We start from the raw sequence: 24,687 nt of genomic DNA on the forward strand, positions 1-24,687 counted from the left end.
GCTTGTTTTCTTGGGAGATGAATTAGAGAAGAGATGGGCTGAGGCAGATGCCACTGTCTAAGGGAGAGGATGAAGAGAAGATTCATTACTCCTTACCCCCCAACACACATACAAACACAAACACTGCTCACGCAGAGCAGAAATAGGCCTCATTATTTCCCCATTTCCATCACCGGGAGGAAGTGAGGGGTTGCAGCCCTTTCAGTCAGGCTGCTGACGTATGCCCCTCCATTTATCACATGCAATGCCCATGAGTACATACAAGAAACTCACTCTGGTCTTACACCTACAGACATGATGGCACAAGACAGCATAATTTGAAAAGCATTGTCTCGAAGGAACATCACGTTGCAGTGTTCCTTAGATTCCCTCTTCAAGCAACAGTTTAAAAAGCACAATTAAAGTGTATGATGACTTTTTCTTGCTGGAGGGAAACCGCATCCTCTCTGTGAGCTTAAACATAATCTGCTTTCAGAATTTTGACTTCAAGGAAAACAGAGCAATACAAAGTTTATAAATAAGCTCTCATAGAAAATTAAAAATAGATTTTTTTTTCACCATCATGCTACTATAACATTATCAAAATCTATATCTATATTCACTTAGGCTACTCTGCTATCAGCAATGTAGCACGCCTCATTGTTTACAGTCACTCCATTGACTCCATTTTGCACTGTTACTTTAATTTGCAGTAATTATACTTAACCAGGCCTGATGACTGTGGCCTGACAGAGGGACTTAGTTACAGTACCATTACCTTAATACTTAATGCATATCCTATAATGGCTCAAGAGCGAGAGAGAAAAAGAGTGAGAGGATGTGCAGCCTAAGGCAGAGGGATAGCAAGTAAGGGACATTTTATAGAGAAAGTGAGAGGAAAGCCGCTTCCTTCTCCTCCCCTAGTGCAAATTTAAATTCAAATAAACGCAGAGATGTTGAAATACTTAATGAATTATTCAGTGCTTGTTACACAGCACCACAGATTCATGCCAAAGAACTGCCATGGCAGTGGTGGTGTATTGCCCTTTACAAGCCTTAACCCTGCTTGTCCAGCTGGGTTAATGTTCCTGGCAGAGACAGCAGTGAAGCTGCTATAAACCCCCAATGTCAAAGATGTGCACCTTCACAGTTTATTAAAACTGCTTTTTTGACCACCAATAACTGACCCAGTGATTGCAGTTCATTTCAAATATTCCTATACTTAGGTGTGGATGGGTGGGAGGTGCACACATCAAGCTAGCTGACCTGATGAACCCACTGAAGTGTTTTTTATTACAAAAGAGATTTGGATATTTATTCCTGTTCTTCTGCTGCAATCACAACAATATTCGTTATTTACTTGTTAGTAATGACGATAATACTAAGCTTCATTTATATAGCACATTCCTTAACAGAAGTGCAATGTGCTTCACAGACAGAAAAACTACAAAGAAATCCAAGACATGGTTAAAAATCATCAAAAGGAAACCAAATAAGACAAATAGTAAGAATGTACAAGCAAAATAAAACCAGCATTGCCACCTATCAAATGGTCATGAAAGCTTTACAACTTAAAAAAAAAATTAAGAAGAAACTGAAAAGACAATAAGGAAGTCGACATTCTGAGCTCAATGGGAGACTTTGGGAGAGTTTGAGACTTCTAATAACAAAGGCCCCCTGACCTTTGTTTACTGGCCGAGACATTGAAATAACCACCAGCCCAGATGTAAGTAAGCACCTAGTCACATACGAAACTAAGTCATTGACATAAGTTGAAACAAGGCCATTAATGCTTTAAAAGTTATTAGTAAGGTTTTAAAATCAATACAAAATTTAACAAGTAGCCGGTGTAAACTTGCTAATACTGGAGTAATACACTCATATTTCTTGGTGCCAGTTAAAATCCAGGCAGCGATGTTTTGAATTTTGAATTTAGTCGGTGAAGTGAGTTCTGACTGATGCTGGTATGAATACCATTAAAAAATCAAGGCGGGAAAAAATTACAGAATGCATGACCTTATGCAAGTCACTAGCAAACAAGGAGGATCTAATTTTGGAAATTTTTTTTTTTTTTTTTGAGCTGACAGTATTTTTTTAATATATATCGAAATGTTAAATGTCAGTGACATTCATTTCAGAAGTAGCATATTAGGTGTGTTTTCAAAAGTGTGTTTTTAAATTATCTGCCTTTACTTCCTTTCACTTGAAGCACTTAATTTCTGTTAGATTTATTAAAACGTGGAGGGAATTCTTTAAATGGACATCACAATAGGAATCAAAGATCTGACTGCATCAAAAAACCACACACAGAACTCTCCAAAAAAGCAAAACACCCTTAATATGTATTGACTTTCACCTCATTTACTTTGCTCTACAGCTTCATATCTGTTACAAGTTAAAATGATCCTAATAATACATTGTTGCTACCGTGGTCTGTAATAAGTGTGGGTTTTGACAAAACATTAACAGGGGCTGAAGATTAGTTTGTTGCTTGTAGTTATTTGCAGGAGTTTTATGGATTGCAATGATGTTTATTTAAACAAGAGATTAAATTGTACAAAGGCACAATCCAGATGTTTTTATTTTTTAATATTCAATTCAATTTTATTTGTATAGCACCAAATCACAACAAACAGTCACCTTGAGGCACTTTGTATTGTGGGTAAAGACCCTACAATAATACAGAGAAAACCCAACAGTCAAAACGACCCCCTATGAGCAAGTACTTGGTGACAATGAGAAGGAAAAACATACTAAGGGTTAATACAGTAAGTAACATGATTAGGTATAATACGAGCATACCACAGAGCCTGAGACTTTCAGAAGAAAACATGAGTAGGGGTTCACCCAATGACTGTGTGGGCAGCCAGTTCAGAACAACTAATCGGGGTAGTGATAAAATCATGTTGAAGGCCACAGGGCAAAACCCATCAGTCAAGCAATAAAATTGTTGTGCTTGCTACAGGTGTTGCAGGAGCTTTAACTTCTTCAGATCTTATCCTCTTTTCTGTTCGCTTCAAAAGTAAATAAAGTTGGGCCAGAAAGCACTACTCTGCTTGAGATTTCATCATCTACGGTACAGAATATACAAGAGTATTTGCTTGTCTGCCTTCACACACATATGAATTTTAGTGACATCCCATTCTTAATCAATAGGGTTTAATATGTTGTCAGCCAACCCTTTGAGCTATAACAGCTTCAACTCTTCTGGGAAGGCTTTCCACAAGGTTTAGGAGTGTGTTTATGGGAATTTTTGGCCATTCTTCCAGAAGTGCATTTCTGAGGTCAGACACTGATGTTGGACGAGAAGGTGTGGCTCGCAGTCTCTGCTCTAATTCATCTCAAAGGTGTTCTATTGGGTTGAGGTCAGGACTCTGTGCAGGCCAGTCAAGTTCTTCCACACCAAAACCTTGCTTTGTGCACTGGTGTGCAGTCATGTTGGAACAGGAAGGGGTCATCCAGAAACTGTTCCCACATAGTTGGGAGCATGAAATAGTCCAAAATGTCTTGGTGTGCTGAAGCCCACACCATAATCCCCCCTCCATCAAACTTTACTGTTGGCACAATGCAGTTAGACAAGTACTGTTCTCCTGGCAACCACCCAGACTTGACCATCAGATTGCCAGATGGAGACGCGTGATTTGTTAGCCCAGAGAAAACGTCTCCACTGCTTTTGAGTCCAGTGTCAGTGTGCTTTACACCACTGCATCAAACACTTTTCATTGTGTTTGATGATGTAAGGCTTGCATGCAGCTGCTCGGCCATGGAAACCCATTCCATGAAGCTCTCTACACACTGTTCATGAGCTAAATTCCTGAGGAAATTTCTCGACTGGACTTGTTGCACAAGTGGCATCCTATCACGGCACCGCATTGAAATTCACTGAGCTCCTGACAGCGACCCATTCATTCACAAATGTTTGTAGAAGCTGTCTGCATGTTTAGGTGCTTGGTTTTATACACCTGTGGCCATGGAAGTCATTGGAACACCAGAATTAAAGGATTTGGAGTGGTGCGTGAATATGTTTGGCAATATAGTGTATGCTATTATGAGACATCTTTGTACACAACAAACAAGGCCAACAACCAGTGCTGAATAACCATGATGTGACCCGGGGCAGAGCTGCATTAAAACATTAATAACTGACGTATTCTGTGGTGGAATTCTTGTGCTCAGGGACGTTCATCATTGAGCACAGATTGCTGCCGAATTGAGAAAATACAAAATTATATCTGCCACATGAAGAAAAGAAATTGAATAAACTGGAACCAAAAATGTCTCTACTTTCTTTAAATCCAACCTGCACAGTGATCTGCTCAAAATGTTGAGGGAACAGCAAAGCAAAGGATTGGTTTATCAAATGAGTGCTGAGCCAGGTAAACATCACTCTACTCTCATTTCTTGCGACTCAATGAAGAGTAGATTGAGTTAGTATGCAAAGACCTATCAACTATTCCACCTCCCTACTTCTGAAAAGTGAAAAAAATACCTACACAGCCTCATCATAACACTATACTCTGCAGCTTATAAAGTATACATATAACAAGCCATGAAATGTCACAACAATTTTAAGATATTTAACATTGCTGGGATACTAGCCATGTGGGTATTACCCTACTAACTAACTCTTATTGTGCAGTGTGTCCACTCACTGTTTCTTTGTTTCTCAGCACAGAGATGTGTGTGCCACACTGCCGCATCTGAATGAGTTCCTCAGTGGATTCTCTCCTCTCCCTCCTTTTATCCCCCCGACAGCACTGAGAGCACAGCAGCACACGAAGCTGCTCACGCTCATATCTCATGTCTCAGAGAATGATATTCAGTTTACTGAGATATCTCTGCTACACAGGCACCATCGTCAGAGTGGACTTATTGCAGAAATAGATGCATCATGCCCGCACCCTCCCCCCAAACTCATCCATCCGCCTCGACAATCACACTTTAGTATGAAGCAACAGATGACGCCAAATAGATACAGTTAGCAGGAGGTAGTTATTGTGGAGTGTAGCCATGAGATAGAGGTCACTATTGCCAAGGGGTTGAGAGATGGAGGAAAAGGAAATGTTCTGACAGTAAATTACATGCTGGATTCACATATTCCATCAGAGGCTTCTGCATGAGATGAATGTTATATATCACCAAAGTGGGTTATTAACCTTGTGACCCACATAAATGAAATGCAATAAAGTGCATCATTCAGCAAACAGTAATTACACACCATCTATATCATGTTTTATTCGGGCTCACTTATTTGATGTGTGTTTACACATAACAGTGCATGCTGTCAGCAATTTTAGAGCTTTGTACGCTATATTTATCCCAGACATAATGCCTCAGCCTGAGAATATTCCAGACATTGATATTTTGTGTAGAATCCTCACTGCCCATTGTTTCAATTTATTATTAATAATCTCAGGCTTTTAAAAATTTTAATTAAAATAAAATTTTAAAAACAAAACAGCTGATGGACATTAAATTGGATGGGACACGCATTCTCAGCAACAGTTTCAAGACCAAGAAAAAGGGGATCACAATTACTTCAGACCCAGAAACAACTGTTTTACCCTGCAATTGCTCCAATAATCCTGCATCTTTCATACTCAACCTTTTTTTTTTTAATGTTTCTGACCCCCCCCGACCCCCCCCCCCCCCCCCCCCCCCCCCCCCACACACACACACACACACACACACACCTCTTACTCTGTCTCTCGCCGTCCCTTGGCACAAAATAAAAGCACATAGCTTGTCAGTGACATAAGAGAGCTGTTTTCACTCATGAAAGACATTTCACAAATGTCATTCAGGTCAGCAGCTCCCGCTGGTAATCACACTGGGACAGTGATTAGGTGAAATTAATCGCCGTCCTCTGTTGCTCATGGCTGACGGCCCGAAAGCCTGATAGGCTCTCTCTTCTCAGGTGACTTTGGCAAGTCAGGTGGAGAGGGTGAAAGACATCAAAGCCAAGAAGAAATAGACAAACTCACATTAGATTAGCACCCAGGAGACAGTACCAAAAAGGTGTGTGTGTGTGTCTATGCGTGTGGCATGTTGGTGTCTGCGTGGTTGGATGTGTGTAGGTGGAGTGGGGTAGTACGCGTGTTTTCATGTAGGTGTCTGCGCTTTTTGGAAGTGGGTGGGTGGGGGACATGAAAGGAAAGAGCCAAGGTTTGATGTGATAATGAAGTGCCTTCTTTAGTCTTCAGTTTCTCTTTTATCCAAACCACTCACTTGTGCCTATTTGTCCAACAAATGTTTTCGTAGGCCTGTAAAGTAAAAATCTGATTTCTGCTATTCAAATGGGAATATCAGCATTGTCGGATTTTTATTTGAGGTTTTCTCACCGGAGAGGATTAAAAAGATAAACTGAGTGCCTTTTTATGCCCGTCTTGTGAGACCGCCTCTGACTCGCACGCGCGTTGCATCTAGTGTTTGCACATTTGTGCATCATACTGCCCTTCCCCCCATTACAGAGAAACACAGAGTTTCAAGTCTTGTCATGGCTGATAGAGGTGAGCAGGAGTGATGCTACGGTTAGTGCGCTAGAGCGTTTAGCTGTACATGGGCAGATTTACCGGCCTGTGAACCCATAAACCTGCAATTACAAACCCTAACAACTCTGGCGCAGACTGCTTGTACACCGCAGTTTTCCTGTGGGCTCTGGGATTTAAGCTTCACAATCAGTCAAGCGTGACTTCAGAAGCTAATTGCACAAGAGTGACACACACACGCACACAAACACACACAATCCTTATGGGGGGGAGAAAAAATTATGGTGGAGGTGGAATTTTGTTTGAAATTCATCAAATTTTAATCCACTGCGTAAATTTCCATATTTCCATATTTATCTCTTTGCGCTCCTAGCATCCACTCCCTCTCTGCATATCATTTCAGCCCTATTTATAGCACAACCCACTCCTTACCTAATATACAAATATACAGGCACTCTCTTGTCACCAAGTGAAAAAAAAAAGCCACCCTCCTATCAGGTCCAGTGTTCAATGACACATGTATCCCGGGGTAGATGGGGCTGTCAATGAATCACTCCATTCCTGCTGCAGTTGGTAAACTGACTGTTCGTAGCAGGAAACAGATGGGGCAGAAGCTGAGTAGAGTCAGAGATAAGATGTAGGATTCATACTCTTCTTCTCCTCTCTATAATGAATCAGTGTATTTACTTAGAGCAATCTGCTCCTCTAAAATGGCCCTGCAATTGCTCTGTCTTCTCTGGAGCATTGTCACCCCCTCCCCTGTTTTTTTTTTTCTCCCCACCCCTCCAAAGGTAATTGCTCTTACCTGAGACACTGTAATGGATCCTGGATGAAGTATTGACCGCTGCTAGATTTTGATTAAGGGGCTGTAGGGCAGAACACGTCTTTAATGAAACTGAGGAATCAGCATTCTCTGGCTGGTGTGTCCAGGCGGGATGCTGTGGCCCACGGCCCCTTTGATTAGGAGCTGATCCTTTGCAAATCCAAGGGTGGGCCACAGCTACTGAATTAAAAGGAATGAATTTATCCATTAACGGTACCTAAAGCATGTGTAGTTTTTCTCTAGAGGCTTATAATCATTAAAGATTTGGATATTCATTTGCTATAAGCTGTTTGCCCTCTTTCACTCACATATTCGCACATCAGCTCACTCATCCACCTTGTTGCCCATTCACTGATACACTAACTCACTCATTAATGCTCTCAATCATATCCCCCCACACATGCAAAAGGTCAGCTGTTATCAGTTAGAATTTTAGGATGAAGGATAACTTGCATGAGCGTCTCTCATCCTCTCCCTTAAATTGCCTTTTTTGCTTGTGCGAAAAACTGATTGCATCTCGGATGGAGATGAAAGGGAAACAGCTAGCTCCCCACGTTCTTTAAGCGTGCAAATGGACATAATCTAAAAGACGAGTATTAGCATGCTAAAAGACACCACAGCTATGATGAACACCATTTGCCAAGGCTTAATGCGATAGCCGGGTAAGATGATTAACTTTGAATCCATTTAATCAACGACAGGCACTTTCTCAAATAACCAACTGTCTGGTATTGGGGTAAAACTTCCCTCAGATCTGCCAGGAAATGGGTAGAGTAACAGATGTGTCAAATCACAGAGTGCCTGAATCAGAGCGGAGGCCAACCAAACAGTATTCTTTGAAGTGATGGACATCAAACATCATTTTGTGCACAGTATTTGTCATCCTCTCCTCTTTGAAGCTCACAATGGAGTGCGACTTGGAACACACAGCAGCTCGATTTGACTGGGAAGTCAATGCTCGCTTGGGCGGCATCCTATTGACTTAAATAGTTCAAGTAGTGAGCTTCTCACCTTTCTCACATTGACCCCAGAGTGCATGCTGATTACTGGCTCCCCTAATGCAATGAGAATCCTGACCCTTTCGGGCAGACCTCTAACCACAATCGAGAAGTGCACATTGTGAGAGATTATATTTGTGATTACTGATACTATACAGATTTGTTCATTATTGCTAGCACATTTGAATATGTATATATAAATCTAGTGAGTGTGACATATTGATCTATAGAATTGTTGTTCAGAGAAAAATGGGAAAGTGTTTATTGATACCGTCCTCCTCTGTGTGTGTGTGTGTGTGATCCTTTCACAGATCTTGATGACCCGGTGGTGACAGTGCACCAGAGTATAGGAGAGGCTAAGGAACAGTTCTACTATGAGAGGACTGTATTCCTGCGCTGTGTGGCGAATTCCAACCCGCCTGTCCGCTACAGCTGGCATCGTGGGAGAGAGGTCCTGACGCAAGGCTCAGACAAGGGTGTGGAGATCTATGAGCCATTTTTCACACAGGTAAGGCAGAGGGAACGTGATTTGAATGAGTATCTCAAATCAAAATGAGTATCACATGCCAAGAAAGTTGCTTTGTTTTAAAGGTCTAAAATCATAGACAGTATAAAAGATGGACGTACTTAATTAGTGACATCACCCGTTGATCTCTGAACTCCTGTTTTGAAGCTAAGAGATAAACGTTTCTGCTGTCGCCATCTTTGGTTGGAAGACAACTGAATGTGACAATAATGGGAGGGTTTGAGTGTGAAACCACTCACTCATTGACTAATGACTTGTGATTAACAAAATTAAAATTAAAAAAATTCACAGGCTAGCGGTATCAGACCACTTGCTAGTACTAATGGCCGCACCCGCTAGAAAACTGCGATGATAGTGATCCGTTCCTGTAGCTAACATCTGAAATTCTCAGCCTGGTGCAGGTATTGGTCAGTGAGCATTTGGAAGGGTTAATCCTCCTTTTTAAAGATGGTCTGACAAACATTTACAAAATAGATTTATTTTTTATTCAGTATGACCCAAAAGGAGTGACTAAGACAATGAGTTCAGCCACAAGGTGTTTGTAGAGGCCAAGAAAGAAAGCTTTTTTCTTTCTTCTACAGAGGTTTCTCACGTGACATCGTACACACATTGCTCAAGAGTTGTCCACCATTTTGGACGTGATACAACCACTGGTTGCTAGGGAAATGCATTCCCTGGCCAGTTAGCAGTGGTTCCTGGAGGTTGACAGCTGTCGCTGGGCGAAATCGGTCGCGAAGAAGGTGCTCCACCAAAGACCTCCTAGATTTCTTTGGTTATACCAGGTTGCCACAGTAGCCTGTAGTGTTTCATGTTATCTGCAAATACTTGCAAACTACTAGCCCAGCAGTAGTAAAACTTGAGAACAAAAACTGGAAATAGAGAAGGTCTGCCTTCAGAATAAAAGTTGTGATTCAGTGTTGCAGCTAATATGTTTCAAAAGGTGCTCCTTTTACTTTGAAGACGTTTCTGGCTTGTCACACTTTTAAAGAGTTTGAAGCTCCAGCAACACTTGTGGTATGAAGAACGACTTTGTTACTTGACCAGTGCATTTCAGCTCGTGGCCTTCATCAGGGTCATCAAGAGCTATATTGCAAACAGCATCTTAAATAGCATGTGTTTGAACAGAAAACATTTTTAAAACAACCAATCATATGCATCTACTTCTGTGTCACACTTTTGACAGTTTCACTGAATCTCAGAGAGTAGCTGGACAGAGTTTGTAGAAAAGTCCATCACTTCCATTGAAACTATGACCACAGCAATATGCTAGAGACCAAAGCAGTCATAAGGAGGTTTTTGCCAACTGGTTGGGGAATGCAATAGGTGGTTGCCAGGTGTCACTGACTGGTCTGTCAGCTTGTATGACTGGGGCTTTAGCGATCGTTTTCTTAGCAACTGCTATCAACCTCCAGCAACCACTTACAACAGGTCGGAGAATGCTCATTTTTGCCAGATGGTCATGGACCAGTCTCTAAGATTGTCTGCAAAACCTCAACAGGACTACAGGAAGTCTTTTTGTAACCACACCTATCGCCATCTGGTGGCTGCAGGTTCAAGGCACTTCTGCAGTGGCTTCAGTTCTTCAACCATAAAGTTATATCCATCTTCTTCACTGTCTATGGTCTAAAAGTGTTACCATGTGAACATGAACCTTTGGCAGAAGTCTTTTAATTCCGTTTGGCGCAAGCCATCATTAAGACATGCACCTTGTGGCCTCCCCCTGGAGACTACAGAGAAAGAACAAATAGGCTGATACAAAACAGAGGATGTGAAACCACTATAATAACTGACTGAAGGCAGAGCACAAGCTCTGTTTATCAGGTGCTAAATTAGCTGAAACTCTGTCTCACAGCGTGCTCTCATATTTATTTAGAGATCCACTCATGACCAGAATTAAGTCGCAGCTGTGACACCTTCGTGTGTGTGTGTGTGTGTGTGTGTGTTTAACCATTGGAAGGGAAAAGAAATCAAAGGAAATTTTTCATTGTAAATAAAGAAAAAAAAGTTTGTAATTTTTATCAACTTCCCATAGTATATTGCTCTCTTACCACGGGAGGGTGTTTTTGTTTCTGTCAGTCACAATGAATAGAAAAGGCAAAGTATTATTTTTGCCATCAGATGTGAAGCTTCATTGCACTGAAAAGAAAAAGAAAAGGATAAGCCCAAACCACCTTTCTTAGCAATTACATTATTAATAGTAGTAATACACTGTAATATTGCCCATTGTAGTATATTTTTACGAGTACTGCAAAGCTTTAGACAGATACTACAAGTACAAATGTAAATAGCAGTATACATTGACCTCATTTGACAGCAAGTTAACAAACCCAGCATCACACTGTCACAACAAGCGCACACCCTTTCTGCATTTTTCTCTACCAGGATGAGTAAGCCACAGTTGCTAATTACCAAATCAGCACACCACGTTGTCACGTAATTATAGTGTTGCTATTTGATTTGGGTGATTTGGTTATGTATTGGAAATAATGTTATTGTTGTGGCCATTTGTTGTAGAACCCTGCTGCATACTTTAACGCGCAGTACCAGCCTCACTAACCCAGTTTCATGAGTTACATGCATATTAAGGATTTGCAGATGCTGAAAGGCTGCGAAAAGACTTTTCTTCACAATCAGTTCTTTCAGATGAGCAAGTGGATTTTCTTTACCGTCTGAAAATTGAGAAGCTTTGTTCCAAAATGGATTTTGTGCAGTCAACAAAGAACTGATTGAGATTGTTCAGTCACTTGTGAGGGAATTGTAGTTTTTTTCTTTTTTTTTCTTTTTTTTAGTTGATTGAATTGGATGTGAGTTTTATGTGGAACGGAGCATCTGAGAGAATACAAATCTATGACAAAGAGTAAAAGACATTTGAGAGGGGAAAAGAGGCTTAAGAAGTGGCGAGAGGGGGAAAAAAAAAAGGAAGTGAAATTGATGTTTGGCCAAATGGAGAAAGATAGCTGGGAACTAATAGAGTGGGTGAAGGAGTCTGAAAAAGTTGCACAACTGGGCCCCAAAAGACACTTCTCCCTTCCATCCAGCTCTTCATACCTCTTTTGCTCCTTCCCTTGCTCCTTCATCCTGCCCTCTATTAAGTCCTTAATTGGGTTTGAAATTTGAACACAACCCAAAACTCAGAGATTAGCATTACGGGAATCCAACCCCAAATAAATCCTGACTAGACTCCAAGTAATTTGCACATATAAATGGCTAATAACATTATTTTTCAACAATATATCTGAACAATTGCCTGAACTCTCCACAGACTGTTGAGTGAATCACTTGTAACTGACCTAAATCAAAGCTGCAGGGTCGAGTTCTGTCTGGTTTTCCTTTTATATCCATGGATATTTTTAGTTAAGTTTGTCTTTACAACTTCCTCACTCAATTATTCTTCATTCCAGCTTCATTTCGTCACCTTTTTCAGCCCTCCAAATGCTTTATATTCCCACCGATGCTATAGAAATGCAGGGGTGGCATGTTAAACTCAGTATGAAGAACCAGTTCATAATTAAGTGAGCAGAGCTGTGGCTTTATTGCAGAAACCCCGGCCGGTCTGTTGTCTGCAATGTTCTCCCTCTTGCCCCACAACTTTCCCCACAATGTGCCAGAGAATAGTACAATTATCCCCTTCACCCATCATTTCTGGTCCAATTTCAAGCTGTTACAATAATTAACACTTAAATGAATTTGGTATTTTTGTGTGGTATGATATTCTCTTTGTACATTTTTTTCTGTCCCATTTTCAGAGACTGTAACAGTTATTAAATGGTAATAATCTGTAATGTATCATTTACTAATAAGTGATTGGCTTTAATATCAAAGTTGGAGTGGACAAGCTGTGAACAAAAAGACAGTTTGCTTGTGTGTGTGTTTTTTATGTTTTTGGCTCTAATTAATTAGGAAGACTGCTGCAACACACTGTTTGTCCAGCTAGCTTATGGAAAAGGTCAAAAAGAAAATCAATTCATTAACTGCTTACTAACATTTACAACTGCTACCCTAATGTAGCCCACTACACTCACAACATGAATGTGAAATGAGGCTGATAAAACCTCCTTTATTCACATTTTTTTGGTAAAAAAAAAAAAAAGTTTGCTTTCTGCCATTTTAAAGAGTCTCATCAGTGGGCCATGTTTAAAAAAAATTGTGTCTTCTAAAATAACTTTGTTTCTGTTTAGTAAGGTTTGCAGTTATAAATGTTAGTATAGCATTTTTTTTTTTAAATGCTTTGTTTTCTTGATTTCCTATGAGGCATTAGCAAATTATGTTGGTCCAAGTGCCCAGCCTTTCAAGCAGACAAGCAGTCCAATAGATGGTTCATTAATGAATTAGAGATCTAAAAAGGCAAGTAGCGTCTCGAATGTTACCACGTCTCAGAATGTGGTAACCATCTTTTTGATTCATCTTCATCAGACGTTTTCCCAGAGCCAGCGTCCTGCTGCTTGCATGAAAAATACCCTCAAGTCATCTTTACCACCAAATATTTTAAGTTACTCCAACTGGTTTTGATTTTTTTTTTCTTAGTTTAAGCATGAAAACACAGCTAGAGAGGCAACATTTTTGCTAAATGACACCTCACTCCCCCACAATGTCTTTGTCCTTTATCAACAGCCATCAACTCCCATTCCTGAAGCTCTTATGTACTATAGTGTTCAATCTCCCCATCAATGTGGCCCTCAATCCCCCGCTCCGCTTTGGTTTAGTGGGTTTGTCTTTTCAGTTTTTTTTTTCGCCTTCTACCCCTTGCATTTTCTAATAAACTTTCCTCCCAGTTGCACCAATTGCATTTTGAATACCTCAGTACCCTGGAGATCATTCCCTGATATCTGCTTCAAAGCAAAAGTGGTAACAGAAAAATAAAGGAAGCAGAAAGCTAGGTCCATGGCTCATCTAATACAATTAATTTATCTGTGAGCCTTACTAGAAATGAAAGGGTGTGAAAGTTGTGAGTGATTGCCACATTGTCTGTACTGCCACAGTATGTGGCTGACTCATCTGTGATTCCCTCCCTACACCCACACAATGGAGTCAGCCAGATCAAAGATTTACATCCTTACCATAACCTTTTGGGTGGGGCTCAGTTGACAGGCCCAGTTGGAATCAAACGCACATTGTCAATGGGCGAGCCATTTCTGTGGAGAGATCCCCTACCGAGCCCATCTATATTCCTGGAGCTCTGTGGTTAAAAAAAAATGCTGCAGGGCTTTTCACTAGAGTGCAATCCACACATTGATGAAAAAATATCAGGATCAATTTCATTTGGATTTAATTCTGAAATCCTTGAATTCTGCTGCACATTTTCACCTACTGTATCTTTATTAAAATTGCATACATATTAATCTCTTTGACTTTTCTTTGGAGCTATTTGACCTTTGTCATGTCCTTCCCAGTACCTAGTATTTTTTTTATTTATTTATTTCACTTGATTATGTTCATATTTTTGCACACATTTGCATACCAGTGTTGTTTTTTCGTCTGAGCTGCAGGGGGAAACAAAGATTTTGAAGCTGAAGAACCTGCGCCCCCAGGACTACGCTAACTACAGCTGCATCGCCTCCGTCAGAAATGTGTGTGGGATTCCTGACCGCAGTGTTATCTTTAGACTCACCAACAAGACAGGTACTCCAGATCACTATTGACTTTTGGGCACAGAAAGCATATTACAGCCAAAATAATTACATCCTACAAATGTAGGATAAATGTAAAAAAGAGAGTTTTAGGAACAGGAAGATGAACTGTTGTGCAGTTGCTCAGCTGAGTTATTCTGTAACTGTCAGAACTGCCAAAGCCGTCCATCTTCTTCCAGTCTGTCATCGATGCCACACTCTCTCTTTCCGCAGCCTCCCCATCCATCAAACTGCTGGTGGAGGATCCTATTGTGGTGAACCCGGGACAGACAGTATCCTTGGTTTGCATCACTACCGGAGGTGAGCCACCCCCCATTCTCACCTGGGTCAGCACTAATGACAGCCTGCCACAAAGAAGTGTGGTGAAGGGTGGCACACTTACGCTTCCAGCCATCACCTCAGATGAGGCAGGGGTCTACAGCTGCGTGGCCAGCAACAATGTGGGAAACCCTGCCAAGAAGTCCACTACCATTGTGGTGCGAGGTGAGAATGCATGGCTGCAAATACAAATAGTATATAAGTCCCAGTATGCGTAGTATTGTGAAAACAATACTCCGGTGTGGTTGGGAATCAAAAAAAAGCCTGTGACTAACAGTTTATCAGATCATTCCAATTCATTTGTGTTTTAAATGAGTAAAAAATATACTGCAGCAAACATATCCTTAAATCATATACAAAACTAACATGCCACAGCCCTAAAATTATGGGCAAGCCCTTTTATTTATGTTTAGAATCTTTATTCAATTCATTCACAGTTTAGCTCGATACCTTCAGATAAGAAGTACGGTCCCATAGTCTGAAGTTACAGTTGAAAGCAATGCCAGGGGAAAGAGAGTGTGAACCCATTAATTAAAATACACTGATTCAAGAAGTGGTTATCACAAATTTAACAAGAGCAGCTGGAGGAGGGTCACTGCTGTCTGCTTGGTCATTACCAGAAAAACATTATTTTCCAAGCTGCTCTTCACCTGAGTGGCACAGGAGGCAGAGGAGCATCTGATCTTGCTGTAGCTCATTACAGAAATAACTGTTTTCTGAGTACCACTTTCTGCATGCTTGTCGTACTGATGGTTCACTATCAAAGCGGGTACCTACAGGATGATGGGCACTTATTCTAGATATGAACCTGGCACATGAAATGTAAAATCAAATGCCAAAAACTTACTTGAAGGCTAATTAGTAATAAAGGCAATCTTGGAATTTGTAAAGAAAAGCCATTTCTCTATCAGAGTGGCAGAGATGCGGCGCAATGTCAGAGGAAATTGACTTTGATACTTTTAAATCGATCGCTGTTGCTAAGCTTGAGGATTAAGAGTGGTTTTTGATCAGGCTTTTATCTGTGACATAACAGAAGATACCAATGCCCTGAATGGGAAATTAGCTGAAGCCAGACAAACAAAACAAGCATTCCTGCAATGATCCTAATGCAAAAACAAAAAACAAAAGCATATTCAATTTCATACTTTTAACTTTCTCTCTGCGCACAAAAAATGGAAGAAATCTGAATATGAGTTTAGGAGAATGACAAATGTAGTTTGTCACAGTTTTCTCTTTTCATCTCAGAGATTATGCCACAGCTCCATCATCAGGTCGCCTCCATGCTGAACCTGTTTGGAAGCATTTATTTATGCGGCCATATACTCCCTAGGCTAAAAATCAAATCATCAACAAATCATCTCTGATGGTCCCCCTGACAGATATACCCCGTCTCTGTATTGTGAATGTGCCCATACAGTTGAGGACTTAAGAACTGATAGGCTTACATCAAAGAGATGTCAGGTGTCCCGTGGGAACAAATAAGTCAGAGCACACTCACTGCAGGCGATCGCTGCAATAAATATCACACTCTCACTGATGTGTCTCACATCTGGATGCACAATACTTCACATATGGGATCTAAAATATCATAAAAGAGAATTCACTATCTCTGTTAAATATGCTGTTGTTTGAATATAGACACTGCCTGATCACATCTGCCTAAGCCTATGGAGCATTGTCTGCACTTGTGTAAAGTTAAACGGGAAGAATATGCATTATTCAACTTGGATTTCTAGTAGGATACACATATACAGCCACAGATTTGTTGTGTAGAAGTTTGAAGAAAAATAAGGTTTTTGTTTGTACAGGCTGCGGTCATCAGACCAGATATAAAAGCTTAATGCAGTAAATTTCCATAATTTTGCCTTAGATACAGTATAAAATTGTTACCTTTTGTAAAATCATATCCATTAAACAAAACATAAAAAAATAATATGCACCCACTGTGGAGTTACTGTACTGTGCAAAAGTCTTGAGCCACCTCTCTTTTCTTTGTATTTTGCTTTCAAGGAACCAGACTTTCTTATATGTTTTTTAAAGTGGCCTTGAGCAATAGCTCTCCAGGCTTTCAAAGTTTTTCTTTGGACACTGGCTGCTTTATCACTCATTTTCACTGCAGTCCTGGTACCTTACCATATTCAGAGCAATGCTTTGTTATAAGTCACTTAATGCCGACCTATGAAACATCATCAACAAGGTGAGTCCCAAAGAGCTGTTACCTGAAAACGCATCTAATATATTAACTTCTATATCTCAGCATGGTCTGCAGTGTGTCCTCAAAGAATTTGAGGAAATAGGACACACTTGAAAAGATGGTTCACAACTGTATTAAATAAGAAACTACCTAAGAAACCTTTTAGGTTTATTTGAGTCATTTGTGTTTTTTTCAGTGAAATACTGTGTTTTGGCAGGTTAACTGCAAGTTCAACATTTTGGAGTAAAACGTGGTAAATTTCTTAAGATTTCTTGGGGTTTTTTCTTTTTGGAAAAAAATTGGGAAAAAAACAAAAAACTAAAACACTATCTACAGCATCTGAAAGTCAACTCCTTAAGAAAAAAGGAAAGAATCCAAAAAAGAGCTGACACAGGACTTGAGAGATGCATTTGGCCCTTCAGCTGATTCATCTGCTGTTCACTGAAGCCTCTTCAGAAATGGTCTCATTGGAAGAGTGGCTGTCAAGAAGCCATTCTTAGGATGGGAAACATGGAGAAAAGGTTGAGGTATGCCACATTACACAAGAAGTGGACTAAAAAACAGTGGCAACAGGTGAAATTTAACATGATGTCAGGAGAGAGGTACAACAGTGAGTGTCTAAAGCCATCTGTAAAGCAAGGTGGAGGCTCTGTCATGGTTCTGGGTTGCATTACAGTCAGTGGTGTTGTGGATCTTATCAAACCTGATGGAATTATGAGCACAGAAAAGTACCATCACACACAATGGGTCATGAATTGGCCTCCCCAGAGCCTTAGCATTATTGAAGCAGTGTAGGATCATCTTGAGGATGGAGTAAAAGCCAGCCAACATCCCAAGAAGAGCTTTTGGATGTCCTTCAAGAAGCCTGGAGAACTATTCCTTAAAGAAATGACTTAGGCAGAAAGTTGAGTTCAGACTGTGTTAAAGAATAAAGGTGGTCATACCAAATATTGACCACCAATATTGTTTTTGGCTTATATTCTGCATTTCCATTTGTTTTTGGATGTTTAAATAATTAGCTACATCTATTTCCCAAACAAAATATGAAGAAATGAGGGTGGCTTGAGACTTTTGGACATTACTGTATGATCACTGATATGTATCTTTGTGTGTTCTCTTAAAGCCTTAAAGGCTCCTAAAACCCGCTTACATCACTTTGACTTTTATTTCGATGTTTACACTAGATAGATATAGAATGGGTCAGTAAAGAAATTAACTGTTGAGAAGAACTCAACTATATAAAATTACTGAATCATCACACATCAAACAGCAAGAAGAAACAAATGAAAGAAATAAATGACGGAGGGAGGGAGGGAGGGAGGGAGGGAGGGAGGGAGACGGTCCAAATGGCACAATTAATGAACATGTGATAAAGCAAATTAAAGGCCTCTGACAAAAGAAAATAAATTGGGCACATTCTTATCAGACCAATGAAAAGTCACTCTTGTCAGTACAGTTCTGGGATCAATCACTACAGACAGTCAAAATACATTTTGACCAAACTAGTTGGATAATAGCTGAGTGTGGACACAGAGATATCATCAAAGCAGAGTCAATTAGAAAGGAAGACAAACTTAGGTGACATAATCATGTGATGGGAAACAATCCAAAGTCGAGCAACACATCACTGATGTCAAATTTAATTTGGACCAAGCACTAGAGATGGAATGAATGCTATAAAAGCCAACACATTGCTGTTTAGATCTTTTTTATGTGACAGGCAAATAAACTGTGAGGAATAGTTAGTTGAAACCAGAGGGGAAGTTGTCTATTTTGACATCACTAATTAACAGGAGGTGGGTTCAGCATGCTATCACATATCTCAGGATCACTCTCCTGAGTCTGATGAGCTGGCAGTGACGCAGATTCAATTTTGGGATCAGCATGCACTAAATAATTATGATCGTCATAGCTGTGCGGTGGCAGATACATGTCTAAATTCAGCGATTTAATATATAATTTGCGCCCTAATAGATTTTGCTGTAAAGCTCGAAGCTCAGTGCAAGCAGCAGCACAGCGCGCTTTATTTTAAACAGCACGATGCTTAAAGGCTTGTATCATCACTTGCTCTGACCATATCAGCATGATACAGATAATTATATTCTGTTTGACGACTACTTGTCTTAAAACCAAACTGTGAGTCATTCTTTTTCAGAACCCTTTCTCCTTTGTGTACTCGTGCTTTTGCAGCATCTTTGTGGCGCTTCCCTCAAAGTGATTCTTCCTGTAAGTGAGTGTCACGCGGCATGAAAGCAAGCTCACAGCATCATTCTGTATTAAGAGGGCTGGTGGGGGGGCGCTGGGATGGGGTTGTGCTAAATTTCCGTCCTTAGTGGGAAACTTCGATCACCATGGATACTGTTAGATCTTTGAATTTAGAAGCAAATCAAAGTTTTTTCTCCCGTCACATAATTTTCTGTAGATTTTTGGAAGTACACTGTAGCTAAACATTATCTGCTAAATCCCCTTTTTTACGTAATCATATAACCCAAACATTGTAAAGAATAATGACCGCTATCCTTAATTCAGCTTTCAGTCCTATCTAATATACAGATAAAGCATGTATAATAATAGTTAATGATTTGTACGTCTAATTTAAAGTAGCTAGTTGCTAGTTTCAAAAACCTGTACTCTTAAAAAGTAACAAGGGATTTTACTGTGTTAGCTACTGATATTATCAAAAATGAACACCCCTTTGACAGTCCGTGTTTCTGGTTCAGAGGACATATACTGTAGCTTACTGTGCCTTTGAATGCACTGACTTAATCTCGTTCCATAGTGACATGATATTGGTAGCATGTCCTCCACTACGTAACCAGTCACGACCTTTTGGATTTTTCGCTTTAGTCGAACCTAAAAGTAGCCACTGCTCTTTTGGAGCATCATTCTCCTCTTCAGTGGGATACTTTGTAGCTCTGCTTAGCAGCAGGTGCTTCTTCAAATTTTAAGTAGACACTTACTATCACCCACATGCAATTTGCATTTTTTTTCTGTGATCTGCAGTGCCTTTTCACTCACAAATTCAAAACAGTCTGACTACTTCCACGGCATAAAGATACTCCTCGCTTCCATCTCCCTAACTGAGCTACACTATGGTGCAGCTGTCAGATTACAAACCAAGGAGCTGGAGAGAAACGGAGCAAATGTATGAGGGATTTCCTACTTTTGTTTTCGTAGCAACAAAAGGTTAAGGGAACTGTGGTAAAATTTTAACAGTATTGGATTGATCACCACTACACTGATTACTTTTTTGCTATAAAAGCGTAGAGTTCACTCAAGAATTACTTTGTACATATTTAGTCACATTCCATTTTACTGTATATAATTTGCTTCAGTTCAAACAGATAACCTTCATCCACCTCAGTCTCAAGCTCAGATATTGCTTTTTCTTTCTTTTTTGATAAAAATCTGTCATATTCACAGATGAAAACTTTAGATTTTTATAAATTATGTTTAACAAATCATACAGTACAGCTGCTCCAACAGCAGCCTTGCACTTGAGGCCAATCCACAGACAGGACAGACCTTCTGTCTGCCTGTGTGTTTGTGTGCATTTGCATGATTGACAGTGCTCTAAGAAATGTGTTGTGTGTAAGTAAGAAGCATTGAAGGCTAAAATGTTTGCCTTTTAAGCCCTTTGGAAGAAAGCATATGCACATGCGCTTAGTTGTTGCTATTCTTGTGCATATACTGCATGTGTACACGAAATACCAAATGATTTGGTTCTGCTACACTGAGTTTATTTTGCTCGATTTGCAGGGTCACCCTGTGGCCTCCTCTTTGCCTATCTCAGCTTGTTCACTCTTGTCTCCAGTCCTTGAGAAGCCCTAACAAACTGCTGCTGCCAAAGGGGGCCGTGTATGTGAAAACACACATCTCTCCCTAGCAGATGGTAGTTTCGGTGGCCATACTGTCCCACCAGCCAGACTGCCTTCCAGGGCTTGGCCATCTCCACAGCCGGCCCCAGCAAGCTACTGGCATCACATCACCCTGCTGACAGGATCCTTTTTATGGATTAGGGATCCGCAACACGTCTTCAAATGCAGGTCACTACCCTGCTTTTCTCTGCCACTTGAGTCTATTCTATGACCGGCAACGACACCAGTTGTGATATAACTGTTGCGACAATGCAAAGATACTCTGCACTCAGTTGTTTCTTTTTTTTTTTTTTTTTTTTTGGGGGGGGCAAATATAAGAGGGCAGCTTTCAAATGGAGGATTGGTGAATTATGACAGAACTGTCTGTAGATGGTGTTGAAATGGACAGTTGGTCTGGCGTTGTGTTTTTCATGTCTTCCAGCACACACACAGCCGTCTCTGTGCATGTGTTTCCCATCGTTTCCCAAAGCAAATATGTTTTCCTTCTGTGTTATGGGAGAGAAATGAGCATTGCTGTCACTTTCAAAGATTCCAAATCAAATGTTATCAGATATTCCGTCTGGATGTCCTGACAAATCCAGGTATTGGCAGCTTTTCAGATATTTACAGGCTTTCACGTCGAAGGCATTCATTATTCAGACCTGCTAACGCAGGAACAGCTAATTGCACACATCCACACACGTACACATATTTGAGCATAAATATGGACAAAGTCAAGCAGTTACCATCCTCATTCTGTAACTCTGATTGGACGCTTGCTGTCATATACAGAGAAACAAAAATACAGTCTTTCACTGGGGGCTCCCTGCTGTTTATATTTAGACTATTTAATGGTGAGAAAACAAAAATGACGTGCCCTGTAAAAACCTCTCTGTCAGCATGTGAACCAACATGAGAATGACCCTTATCAAATTTGCTTTGGAATAAATTGTAGTCAAAAGCTGAATATATTTCCATTCATGAATGCCAGATTCAAGGCGGGGGCTGGCCAGGACCAGGACTGGCACAGGCGCTGGCCCTAGAGAGGGTCTATGTGTTATTTTATTTGTATGTGTAGGAGTGTGCCTATACATGTGCACATACCTGTTTTGTTGCTTTATGCTGCGCCAGTGTATGCAAGTGAATCCTTTTGAACATAAATTAAAGGCAGAGGTCAGCGTGAAGGTTGGGCGCAGCATTTAGTGCCCACCCACCCCCGCAAAGGATGGGGATTTGTGTGGTTGTGATTTTGTAAAGCTGCTGATGCATGGGGAATGTGTTGGTGCTAATGTGAAAACACAGAGTGATAAGAGGAAAATGAAAGGTGTTTGGTTGGCGGCACAAAAGTGTGTGTACGCGTATATGTGTGAACGCCTTGGGTTTTGAACCATTCCACTGGCCGTTGTCCTTTTTTGTGTGTGTGTGTGTGTTTAACCTTGAGACGAGCTGATGAAGTGAGTGGCAGTTTCTAGAGACATCCATCTGGCTCAGAGAGATGAGCTCAGCTTCACATGCTGATATTCTCCACAAGAATGAATGGAGAGCACAGTAAGACACCTGCTGAGAGATGGACAGACAGGGCTCACTGAAAAATGAGATGGACTGATGGCTAGACAGTAGGATAATGATTCAGAGAGAGTAGAGTGAGACACATCTTTCTTCTCCACCAGACAAAGGCAGAGGGAATGCACAAGAGAGAGAGTGCAGGGAAAAACACGTTCAAACATCTCTTTTTTTAGCAGTGTTGCTCCGTGTATGTGTTTCCATAATTAACAGCTTTATGTCTTTATATTAAACGCATACATATGTGTTCTGTATGACCAATATGTCAGTGCTGTCTGCATCCTTAACTAAGAAGGTCCCCCTGTGGTGCTGTTGTAATCCTGCCATGTGACACGAGGTCTCTGTAAAAGAAGACCTCAACCGCGGCTTTTCTCTTTGTGTGATTATCTGCGCTTTCATGTACAGGCCACCCATTATTCCCACAGGCCATTAAAGCTATGGAGAATCAAAAAGGCTTGCTACAGGCAAAAACCCTTCAGTTTGCAGCAAGAAAGGGAACGTGGGAACACTGTAATATGAACGGTAATGATTCAAAAGAATACGGCATGCAACCTCTCAAGCAAAATCAGATGCAGGCGACATGCAATGCAAATATAAGTACAAACAGAGCCACCTTTTATCTGTTGATATTACCAAGAAGAAAGTTGCCGAAGATCGTTGATGTTTTACTCCTCAGCATCTTGCTATAGTCAAGGTTCAATGACAGGAAGCTCTGATGATGATAAAAAGGAACCAGCTTCCAAGTTCATCTATAATGCATGCACAACTTGTTTGTGCATATGTTGACTTGTGCTTTGTGCCTCAGAATTTGCAGTGCCAGCATTACTTTTAAAAATAAAGCTGGATTTCCTATACTGCTACTTGATATTTGTGCTTAAATCTAATGCATAACAAAGTAGATACACAAAGATAGCATTTCATTTATATTTAACACATTTCATAGATAATGGTAAAATGTTCTTTCAAAAAACTTATATATGTATAATTTTCCTTACAGTTTATTTCCATGTATTATCCTCTCTCTATAGAGTTGAATAAACACTTGTCTGACATCATTAACTTAAATCTGACTATGTAAGCTTTGTAAAAGTTGGTGTGTGACAGGTGTGACAAAAACAACTGAATCTCACTTGTTAGCTGTGGACTGTGGTCCATACCAACAAGTAAGGTTTGCTAGTTATTGAGGTTTTGCAGACATGTGACCACTAACAATGTAACAGTAACTTGTCCATCATTTTTTGATTGTTATGTGACAGTCGTGGTGACAATGCAGGATCAGGTGAATAAAGTCCCAGTCACACAGGCCCAACTGGTTGGCAAGTGCTTGCTGGAGGTTGACGGCATTTACAGGGAAATCAACTGCTAAAGCCCCAGTAACATAACTCAGTTCAATTCAGTTTTATTTATATAGCACCAAATTATAACAAAAAGTTGCCTCAAGGCACTTTATATTGTGTATTAAGGTAAAGACCATACAATAATTAACACAGGTTTAAAGATCGTGTCAGTGTGTAAACTGGTTGGCAATGACCTCCAGCAGACTGGAAGATGCTGACTTGTCTGCAAACACTCACCAGCTACTCTCTTAGCAGTACTGAAACAGCAAACAATGCAACACAAACTGGAAACTGAGACTGAGTTGAACTTTTGAAATATGTTGGCTGCAATGCTTGAAGTGCCGCTTTTACTTTGAAGGCGAATGTTCTCCATCTTCCAAGGAGAGAGGTAGTAAAGGCTTTTCAAATTCTACTACTGCTCAGCTAGTAGTTAGTGAATGCTTGCAGGCAACTCACTGTCTTCCATGCAAATCATGGGTGACTGCAACAATCTTTCACCTGCCAATGTTTTGATTTGTGTGTATACCAACAGACACTACTTCCCTTACTTTTATACTGAATTTCAACTTGGGTATTGTTGTCTCAAATCGGACATGGTAAGTTGTGCACTTACCAGAACTGACAACTGCAACATTTCACTGCAACTCTGATGCTAGCTGCCGTGCATTTATGACGCATACACACTGGAAGCTCATCGCACATCATTTTAAAGCTGACTGCTGGACGCTTCGAGGCATTCCAGACTGCGGTTGCCTAGGTAACCCTCTAATGTATCAGTGATATTCTTCACTCTTATTGGTAGATGCTTTAGTCACTCTTCTGGAAGGTGAGAAAAGTTTATCTCCGGTTTCGTCCACTTCCCATCACCGGCAGTCGCTTGAAGTCTGAGAACATCCTTCACTTTCTGTGGTCTCTGATGGTGACGTTGCTTCCAGTGTGTTTGCAACTTCAATACTGTTCATGCAATAAGAGACCCA

At 40.5% G+C, this 24,687-nt stretch overlaps 1 protein-coding gene across 1 annotated transcript in view; it reads left to right on the forward strand.

Moving 5' to 3' along the window:
• The window catches only part of LOC115774319 (MAM domain-containing glycosylphosphatidylinositol anchor protein 2), a 195,920-nt gene that overhangs the window by 95,536 nt on the left and 75,697 nt on the right, over positions 1-24,687 (forward strand). The window contains exons 4-6 of the mRNA XM_030721530.1: positions 8,600-8,796; positions 14,301-14,433; positions 14,655-14,924. Coding sequence (XP_030577390.1) covers positions 8,600-8,796; positions 14,301-14,433; positions 14,655-14,924 — 600 coding nt within the window. The remainder of the gene's footprint in view (positions 1-8,599; positions 8,797-14,300; positions 14,434-14,654; positions 14,925-24,687) is intronic.

The sequence above is a fragment of the Archocentrus centrarchus genome, chromosome 24 (assembly GCF_007364275.1).
Source record: "Archocentrus centrarchus isolate MPI-CPG fArcCen1 chromosome 24, fArcCen1, whole genome shotgun sequence".
Taxonomy (NCBI): domain Eukaryota; kingdom Metazoa; phylum Chordata; class Actinopteri; order Cichliformes; family Cichlidae; genus Archocentrus; species Archocentrus centrarchus.